This window comes from Myodes glareolus, chromosome 4 (assembly GCF_982192425.1).
Source record: "Myodes glareolus chromosome 4, mMyoGla1.1, whole genome shotgun sequence".
In the NCBI taxonomy this organism is placed as follows: Eukaryota; Metazoa; Chordata; class Mammalia; order Rodentia; family Cricetidae; genus Myodes; species Myodes glareolus.
In genome coordinates, this window is record NC_142029.1 from 58,005,954 (window position 1) to 58,015,976 (window position 10,023).

Genomic DNA, 10,023 nt, shown 5'->3' on the forward strand with positions numbered 1-10,023 from the left:
TTACAGGTGTGCGACACACCTGGCTGACAACTACTTTTAAATTGCCCCTTTCTGCATTAAATTACCCTGCTAAACATGCTTTCAGAGAAATAATTGCTCTGCCAACCTGTCTGGTGCTATCCTGTAATCCGCAGGCTCTTAATAACATACCCAGATAGCAAACTGGTCTAAACCAGCTGGGCCCAACAACAGAGAGATTGATCAGCTGGAATTCCCATAGTGGCCAACAATGACCAGCTGCCCAGCAGCCTGCTAAGGATAAGGGCTCAGAGCTGTCCACAGAGCAGGTTGTCTCATATGTGATGTGTACATGTTGTATGAGCAGGTGTGGGTACAGGTATATGCAGGTGTGTGTACAGGTGTGTGCATATGTGTGGGGATCAGAGGTTAACCTAGAGTGTCGTCCCCACCTTTTAAAACCATTTTTTAAATATTTATTTAGTTTATGTGCAGGTGCATGTGCCTGAATGCATATATTTACATAGTGTGCATGCAGGCACCCATGAAGGTCAGAGGAGGCACTGAATCCCCTGGAACTAGAGTGGCAGATGGTTGTGAGCTGCCAAGTGGGTGCTGGGCATTAACCCAGGGTCCTCTGCAAGAACCGTAAGCACTCTTAACCAGTGAGCCATCTTACCAGCCCCCACTTTATGTTTTGAGATGTGGCCTCTCACTCAATCTGGGGTTCAACATTTGACTCCACAGTAAGCGCCAGGGGTCTACCTGCTCTAACCCCAGCTCCGGGATGACAGACATATATGCTGCCACACTCAGTTTTTATGTGGGTGCTGAAGCCCTGAATTCAGGCTCTCCTGCTTGCAATGCAAACATTTCACCATTGAGTCATCTGCCCAAAGTGGGTTTCCCAGGAGACCTCAGTGATAGGCTAGAAAGTCAATAATCTAAACAAGTCTGATAATACTACAGGTTAAAAAATAGTATCTTCTTGCTCATTACACTAATAAAGGTCCCCAAAATAATAGTCATTGAGGCTGATGAGGCAACAACGAAGTGGACAAGTCTCTTTAAATGTACGTAAGCTTTAAATGGACACGGTATCAAACTGCCTTCTACATACTTATCTTTACACCGTAGGTTAGTAAAATTCTCAACCCTCAGCATGGAAACTTCCTGAAGTGGAGAGCAGTTAATACGGAGACCCACAACTGGGCCAAGTGCGGGGAGTAAGTGTTGGCGGCGCGCTCACCTTGGATGGGACATCCGCATCACACCCCCTTGTTCCCAGGGCTCAGGGACATCACAGGAGAAGGGCAAAAGTCAGCAACTGGGGAGGGCTGCTGCATAAACAAGTGTCTTTGGACACGACAGGATTCCAGAACTTATGAACACATAGCCCCTATGGGGGCCTGAATAAGACTCGCACAAGATCAAGCTGGCCACAGCACCGGCATGGATGGGGAAGGGGCCACAAATCCCACCCCTAGCTGAGGAGCTATTGGTAGCTGAAAGCTGACAGAGTAGGCAGAAGTGTCTTCAGAAGCATGCTCTGGTGCAATAGTTCTCAACCTGTGGGCCATGATCCCTTTGGGAGGCGTTGAAGACCCTTTCACAGGGGTCACTATAGACTATCAGAAAACACAGGTATTTACATTAGGATTCATAACAGTAACAACATTATGTTACTGTTATGAACAGTACAATTATGAAGTAGTAATGAAATTTCTTTATGATTGGGGCAAGCACACCATAAGGAACTGTTCTAAGGGTCTCAGTGTTAGAAGGGTTGAGAACCACCACTCTAGTGGACAAACTGACAACCATGCACACACATGCAGCACCAACTGGACTTCATGGCTCTCACACCTCATCAAAGCACCTTCTTTGTGCAGCAGGCAGAGACAAGAGCACTCCATAGCCAGTCAAAATGGAGAGAATAATGACCATGGGATACCCAGCCCCAAATGCACGTCTATAACACAGTTCCACACCTAAGACTCAGCTCGGGGAGCATTGTAAAAGGGGAGCAGAAGGAGTATAGAGCCAAAGGACAAGGACTGCTCATGACAGTTTCTTCTGAACAGGACAGGGATGTTGTTCTCATGCCTGTTAGCAAGATGGCTGCCTGTACAAGACCTGCAAAGACCCAGCATGGATACAAGAAGAGGCCCCAGCCCTAGGAAAGAGCTAGAGGTAGTCACGGCTGCAAAGGGACAGAGAACCAGTTTTTGCTTTGTTTTTCTTTTCTTTCTTTTTTTTCCCCCATCGACAATGAAATCCCGATCCTAAGGGGTCAGTCTTAAATACATGCAAATAAGAGCAACACTAATCAGACTCAGTAGGGTGTGTGTGTGTGTGTGTGTGTGCACGCGCACGTGTGTGTGTGCATGTGTGTGTGTGAGTGTGTGTGTAACAAAAATGCAAATAGGCAAAAAGGATATGAATTCAAAAGGAGGCGTGGTTTGAGGAAAGGCACAGGAGGAACTGGAGGGGGAAGAGAAGGGCGTGGCAGACATGCAAATATAATGTGCTGATATATAAACTCCTCAAATTAAAAAGAAACATCAAATTGGGAGAGGTACATGTTGGTGGATCTGGTCTTGGATGAGTTAAGATAAAGTGGGCATTAGATATAATAAAAATAGATTGTACAAATGTATAAAATTCTCAAAATAACAAATAAAATACATATTTAAAATGTTCATAAGTTTTGCTACAAGTCTATACACAATGCACATACATATATGTGAGCAAATACTCCTGCACATCAAATAAAAGTAAATATTTTAAAAGAATATTTCAAAGTAAGGAGAGGTACAAGTTTGTTTTGCTTAACTTCCACATACCATCTGTGCACATCCGTGAGCTCGAGAACTATGCATCTCTGGGTGGAGGACCTGGGTGTTCTCTAAGTCTGTCTTTTGTGCCTTCCACCTACATTGGCTTTCGTGGCTAAGAAAGCCAGATCTTGACGTAGTTTAAAGCCAGTGTTAAAATATTAAAAAGTAAACACAAAAGAAACGCAGATAGTGAGTGGAAACTTGACAAAGTGTTCGACATCCTTAGCCACTGGGAAAGACAAATTAAACTACTTCTAGATTCCACTTGACGTTACTCAGAGTGACTGTCATGAAGGAGACAAGTGACAAACGCTGGCTCAGGAGGGTGTGGGGAAAGAGGAACTGCCTGTGGGAGGGCCAACTCGTGCAGCTACTATGTAAATCCGTGGGGTGGTTTCTTAGGAAAAAATAAAAATAAAACTACCACGTGTGGCAGCTGTCCCTCTCTCGGGTCTACACCAGAAGGACTCTAAGTTGGCAGACCACAGGAATGCTTACATATCTCTGTTTACTGCTGCAGTGTTTACAATAGCCAGAAATGGAATTAGCCAGAAGAATGGATAAAGAAAGTGTGGTACATACGTAGCCATAAAGATTAAATCAAGACATTTACAGGAAAATATGGAAATCATTACGTTAAGTGAAATAAGCCAGACTCAGACAACTACCACAGTTTCTTTCACATGTGTAATTCAGGTTTAAGATTACACATAGGGTGTCTGTAAATGTGTAGTATATGGGTGGTATATGTAGTCATGAAACCAGAATGGGGATCATGAGAGGGGAGGAAGAGATCTCAACATGACCCATGACACACGTGACGTGGGAGCAGGGGGGCCAGGGGAAGGAAGGGACCAGTGGGGGGGGGGGATGAGAACACAGTATAATGACATAATGATAATGCCACACTGTATTCTAAATGTGTTTCAACCTTAAAAAATTAAAATTTTGAAGAAAAAGGGAATTTTTTAATTAAAATAAACTTGTGCAAAGGGCTGGGTGGGGGATTATGGGATTCTGAGATGTCTTTGGTTTCAAGGACACATGACACATAGGCTTCTTGGGGTAGGAGTAGGCCTGTCTTAATACAGAGATAGAGTACATGAGGCCTGGACCCTGGGTCCCTGTGAGACTAGAAGACCAAATCTCATATTCTCGGCTAGAGTACAAAAAATGTTGCTTTGTCCCTATAACAAGTAGCAGGAAAGCGGGCGGGGGCTGCTGCCAACCAGATACATCTTTGATCCTGCCTCAATAGGATGGGAGGAGGAGGAGAAAGGAAGTCTTCTGCTTCTGGTATCTGTGAGCAGCCTGTACTGAAGTTCTAGATTCTCAGAGATTAGAAATCCCTGGGGCTCAGCAGGGAGGAGGAACTGTGTGTGCATGGAGGAGGCTGAAACACTGTGGTTTGGATATAAAGTGTCCCTAACTTCAAGTGCTGAAGGCTTTAGTCTCCAGTATAGCAGTGTTCAGGGGTGGGGCTTGGAGGAAGGGACTGGATCATAAGGGCTCTGACTTCACGGATGGATTAATCCCTGGAAGATTCATAGCTCGACGGCATTGCTGGGCGATTATGGAAGCGTAGGAGGCGGGGCCTAGGTGGAGGAAGCAGATCACTGGAGGCACGCTCTGAAGGGTGTGTATTGCCCCACCCTTCCTCTCAGTGTGAGCAGCCTCTGCCACGTGCTCCCACTGCCGAGACACACTGCCTAACCTTTAGCCTGAATTTCATGGACTCAGCCAACTTCGGCCAGAAACCATTGAGTTAACAAGCCAAAATAAAACCTTCCTCCAAAAGTTGTTTCTCTAAGGTGTTTGTCACAGTGATAAAACTATCACAGAAAGGCAGGCAAGGGTCCCCAAACCCTGTTGACCAATACAACTGAATTGCGGCCCTCACATTGTGATCCTCATAATTCTCCATGAGGAAGCTCATTCTTCCCTAAGTCACCAGGGATATCCCCACAGAAATGCCACCTCTGCTTGCTTCTGAGATGCTCCTAGAGGAGCCAAAGGAAGCCAGCAATCAGCTTCCATTCCTTGTTGTCCAGTGCGGAGGAGCCTGCAACACAGGAGGGCAGGCACTGTTCCTACCCATGGCACTAAGCTGCATCTGCCACGTGACCTCCTCTGGTCACTCAGGTCTTTGGGCACCTGCGTGCAGGAGAGGTTAACCCAGACACTCCTGTTCCACCATGAATCAGGACTTCTAAATGAAGCCACGGGCAATCTCAGGTGAATTTGAATTTGGTGAAAATTGTCTTAGAATCTGCATCTTAAGTGACCAAACCTGTGGGATGCTTTGGGCCCAGTGTCTTCCACCTTTACCACAGGCCTCAACTCTACTCCACAGTGCATCTTCCAGGCAGGTTTCCTGGACATCCCCCACCTGCTCTAGATCCCTCCCCGAAATTCCTCAGCACCTTGGACTTCTGATGTGTCTCAGAATAAACTGCTCCCATGGGCCTAATGTCCCCCCTCTGCTCCTTGGTTCCTCAAGGGCAGAGGCCATGGCACACCTACATCTGTGGCTCATCCTGCAGAACTGTGGCTCACACATCGCAAGGCCTCTGTGAATGCCTGCTGACTGAGTAGAGGATGAACACACAGATGCCTAAAATCCCTGTGCTGGGCTGGGAGGAAAAGGACGCCCACACTGTCCCGCTTATTGCCCAGTCCTGGCCGAGGACACGCTAAGTCCATGAAGCATCACCAAGACATGGAACAGACACACAAAGACATGACTTAGCCCTGCTTCCTCTTCTTTCCTGAGGACAGGTTCAACTTCAAATGACTTGCATGATTTCTTAGGGCTGTGGGCATCCCCTCCCCGCTGCTGGTTTCACATGGCCCTCAACTGCTTCTGTGGCACTGGCGACAGCATCAAGTTTGGCAGGCTCATTTGAGAGTGCCCAGCCCCACTGCATTGACTTCCTCTCCTTAACAGAACTATCAGTGAGGACAGACAAGGAGAGGTGGGTCGAGGTGGGTCGGGGTGGGGGGTGGGGGGGTGTTGCTGCTCCACCCACAGTAAGAATGGTCAGCTCCAAATAAGGCAGCATTCTGGCCCTAGTTGTCTGCCTGAATGCCCAGCAGGGATGCTGATGAGGAACAATCCAGGGATTCTGCTGGTGCCTCCACACATCCATCACTTTGAGTGGGTGGGTCATCTTCCCTGGCTCTTACCCTGTCACACAGAGGGTGAGGAAGAAAGATTAGGGAATAGGTCCTAGTGGGGGGGGGGGGGGGTGAAGGCAGAGACAAGCCAACATGGGACTGGTTCATGGCTAAAAGGCATCTCCAAATGAGCATCTCCTACAGGTTCATAATTTTCAGAAGCCCTGAGACAGGTATACCCTGCTGAATGCTTGGAGACCTCTAAGTCTCCACTCTCTCCCTCTTCAGCACCAACTTGCCAGCAGTCCCCAACGGTTAACTGTCCCCAGCAAGGCTGCCAGTCGATTGCTATCAGCTGGCAGTAACAAGCTGGGCTAGACCCAGAGCCACAGACAAACTGCCAATGTTTCCCACAATTCTTTCCACTCTCTACACCACCTCAGGCTATTTGCCTAGCAACCAGCTCTCATCCCTCACACACCCCAGCAGACCGAGAGCTGGGGGAGGCGTTCACCAGACTTCACTCTCTACCAAAGCAGAGCCAAAATAAATACCTGATAAATAAAGTCCATTAATGGCTCGGTGAATGCCCTGGAAATGGTGGGACTAGGGCAGGCTCGCTCCTGTGCTAGGGTGACTGGATGCTGACCTCATGGAGAGTCCCGAGGACCGAGCGAGAAGGCCCAGGTCCGGAGGCCAGTGGGCCTCACTGTGGCGCTGAAGTTGGGATCCCCAGAACCACAGAGCAGGCCCAGCTTGGCGGAATGAGGCTTCCCTGAGGTTCTCTGTGCACCCCTCCCCTCTTGTTCTACTCTCTGCAGCCAATCAGTTCCCAAAAGACAAATTTTCTCCTGGGACACTTGGTCATTAGTTTAACGTTGGGCAAAGGTCCTCAGAGGCTCAGAAAACTGAGGACCATAAAGCCACTCGTGATTGGCTCTGGACAAGTGCTCTATGTGGGTAGTTTTGTTGAGACAGGGCCTCATGTATCTTAGGCTGGCCTCGAATTTGCTGTGTAGTTAAAACTCACCTTAAAGTCCTGATCCTCTCGTCCCTATTTCTGGGGTGCTCAGACTCTTACACGTGTGCCTGGCTCTAAACTTGGGGCTTTCAAATACTTAACTCATTATAGCCAACACATGGAGACAGAGCTTTGGGGGCTAAGTCAACCGTGTGACGGGCCTTCTGCTGGTTTGCATGTCACCCTCCACTCTGCAGACAGGGCTCCCTCGCTCCCTGGGTTTGTAAGTAGTACGCGTTCCTATTCTGAGGCAGAAAAAGAGGAAGTGAGCAGAATAGTCAACCACATGAGCCCCACTTTTCCCACCTCGTCCTCCATGAGGCTGGTCAAAGGGCGACATTTGCATCAAGCTGTGCACTCTTCCCAGGTGTTCATGGGAAAGAACACTCTCTAGACTTGTTTCCCAGAACCCCCAGGCATGGTGATGATCACCCAACTCTCTGAATCAGAAAGCTCCTGGACCCCTTGGCTCCTCCCTCACTCTAGAGGCCACAAGCAGCTATAGTCCCTCTCTAGCATATTCATCTCCTGCTGTGCCTGCTACTGCCAGGTTCAAATAATTCTCACAAGTGGGTTCTCTACCCCTACCTATTCCTTCCTTCTTCCTGCAGTGTCTCTCAAAGTCTTCCACCAGCACCTTCCAGGCCTACAGCCTTCAGAAGCTGACCCTGTCTCCCTCACGCCTGCCTCCTCTGACCACACATGTTAGACAGGCCAAGCACACACTCCCCCTCAGAAAGCCCGGTCCATTCCTCTGGGCTGTGTTCGCAAGCCTCTCTACGCCTGCAGAGCCCAGTCTAGCACCACCGCCTCAATCCTGAAGCTTACCTAGCATCTGGCACCCAAAGTCACCAGCTAAGAGAGTCTGGAAGACCCAGACTGAGGTTGGACCTTTCCAAAGACCCTCTAGAAGGCGGGAGGCTGTTGGTCTGGGAGCAATACGATGTGAGGCCTCTGATTCCCTCACTGGACTCTAAGCAGGCGCCTACTTTTGATGTGTCCAGGACCTCCATGACAATTTCCTATCCTACCTGAGATGGGCATCTATAAGGCACCATCATTTTCCTCTGTATGCTCCATGTGACCAACTGGATCAGACTGTGGCTTCTACTCTAGGGACATACTCACTGAAGTTTCTGTTGTACCCTTATCAGCAAGCATTTGGGCCCTTCAACCCAAAGACACTTACTTACTCATCTGTACAAAGCTTTGGTGCTGAGCCACATATTAGTGCTGGGGAATAAACTGAACCTTCTCACCCAAAGCTTGCATGTTCTATCCCCCAGGACCTCAGAATGCGACTGCATTTAGAGAAAATCTTGACAGATCTAATTAAATTAAAATAAAGTCATTAAGAATGTATCTGAATGCCATGATTGCTGTCCTTGTATGAAAAAAAAACACATAGACACAGTTGGGTACATGGATGGAGGAGCAAGTGAAGGCAGAAGCTACCCATAGGCAGAGGAGAAGAGTGCGGCCACAGAAGAAATGGACCCTGCAGATATGGCTTCATCTTGAACTCATCACCTACAGACTATGAGACACTAAATTGCTGTTATTCAAGCAACCGCAACTGTGGTACTTTGCAATGGTGACTTTAGCAAACTACATACAGCAGGACTTAATTTCCAAACGAGTGACAGCAGGCCATTCTTCTCAAACCCCGCTGTAGAGGTTACTACTATCCCACGCAGGTGGAGGCGCTTAGATTTAGCACTAAAAGGGGGCAGATCTGTCATGTAACAACCCTTGGAAATGGTTGTTTCCAACCATTTCCAATCCTAAGGACTTCCAATCCTAAGGATCCACGGGCCCCACCCGAGGAGTTAAGCTGTAGGCACAGAACTTGTTTTTAAGTGAGCTAGGTGGTTCTCAGGACCAGATGCATTTGAGAAACCATAGCCAGGCCAGCCGTCACCAGGAGGCGGGTTTATCCCTGGCCTGCGAGTGTGCATAAGGCCTCCGCATCCCCATGGCATAGGGAGGGAGAGGCCAGTGGTCCAGAGCAGCGTCCGGGCCAGGCACCTCTAGCCCGGCCGGGCACTCCTGCCAGGCCTCGGCTAAAGGCAACCAGAGCCTGCTGCTCCTATCGCTGCTGTGTTCGTCCATCTAAGTGCCACGCCCTGCGCGAGATCTTTAAATCAACAAGCGAGTGGAAGAAGCGCCTTCTGTTTCCCAGTAACTTTGCGGAGTCCTGGACGCCCTGTTTTTCACTCCTGGGTGTAGCCCGCCCCAGACTCTTCTCTGAGACCACCAAGTCCTCACATGAAGCCCCAGCTGTGCGCCCCTCTCCCCCTCCGAAGCACACAACCCTCCACCCGACCCGGCTCACCCAGGCCGGCAGGTGCTGGCCCCGCAGCTCGCGGCTGATGAACTCCCGCTCGTGCTCTAGGAATTCAAAGGCGGCCTCCAGGCGCCCCAGCTTCCCGCGGCGGTTCCGGCGCCACCACATCCAGAGCAAGGCGCCAAGCAGCAGCCAGGTTATGCTGAGCCCCAGGTAGCCTGCCAGGTAGACGGGTGCCAGATAGAAGAGCACGCGTGCCACGAAGCCGTAAAGCTCCGGCAACAGCTGACCCGACAGGCGCAGCTCCGGGTTCCGTGCGCGCTGACTTCTCTGCGCGTCGTCGGGGCTGCGGGGTGCGCTCGGGGCGCACGGTTCCTCTGCCTGCATCTCTCTGTCGCCCTCTTGCCTTCTCCTGAAGCTTCACCCCAGCTCAAGTTGGCGCACCCCTATGCTTGGGCACATCTGTCCTCAAAGCAGGTCTGCGCTGCGCTCCGCTCCTGCTCTACCAGCCTCTCCGCGCCCGGAGCTCAGGTTCTCTCCACCCGTAGACTGCGGTGTTTGGGAATAAGGCCAACTGGGTGGAGCTGTGGCAACCAGGGAAATCCGGAAGTCTCCGCCACCAGGGGCGGGCCCAGGTGAAAGGGGGCGTGGTCAGTCTGATGTGGCCTAAAGGGCACTCTGAGATCCCAAAGTTTGTCAGAGATGTTATCAGTAGGGGTGCAGCTGCCATTTGGGATGGGCCAAGCGCTGCCCTACGAATGGGCCTAGCTGGCTCCCCATGGATAAACATCACCTAAAAC

At 49.9% G+C, this 10,023-nt stretch overlaps 1 protein-coding gene across 3 annotated transcripts in view; it reads right to left on the reverse strand.

The window, feature by feature from the left end:
• The window catches only part of Esyt3 (extended synaptotagmin 3), a 47,574-nt gene extending 37,772 nt beyond the window's left edge, over positions 1-9,802 (reverse strand). For 2 of the 3 annotated variants that reach the window (XM_087905487.1, XM_087905486.1), the window contains exon 1: positions 9,272-9,802. In XM_087905487.1, coding sequence (XP_087761613.1) covers positions 9,272-9,610 — 339 coding nt within the window. In that variant the 5' untranslated portion in view covers positions 9,611-9,802. The remainder of the gene's footprint in view (positions 1-9,271) is intronic. The other variant, XM_087905485.1, reaches the window with a different exon arrangement.
• Positions 9,803-10,023: the final 221 nt, after the last annotated feature.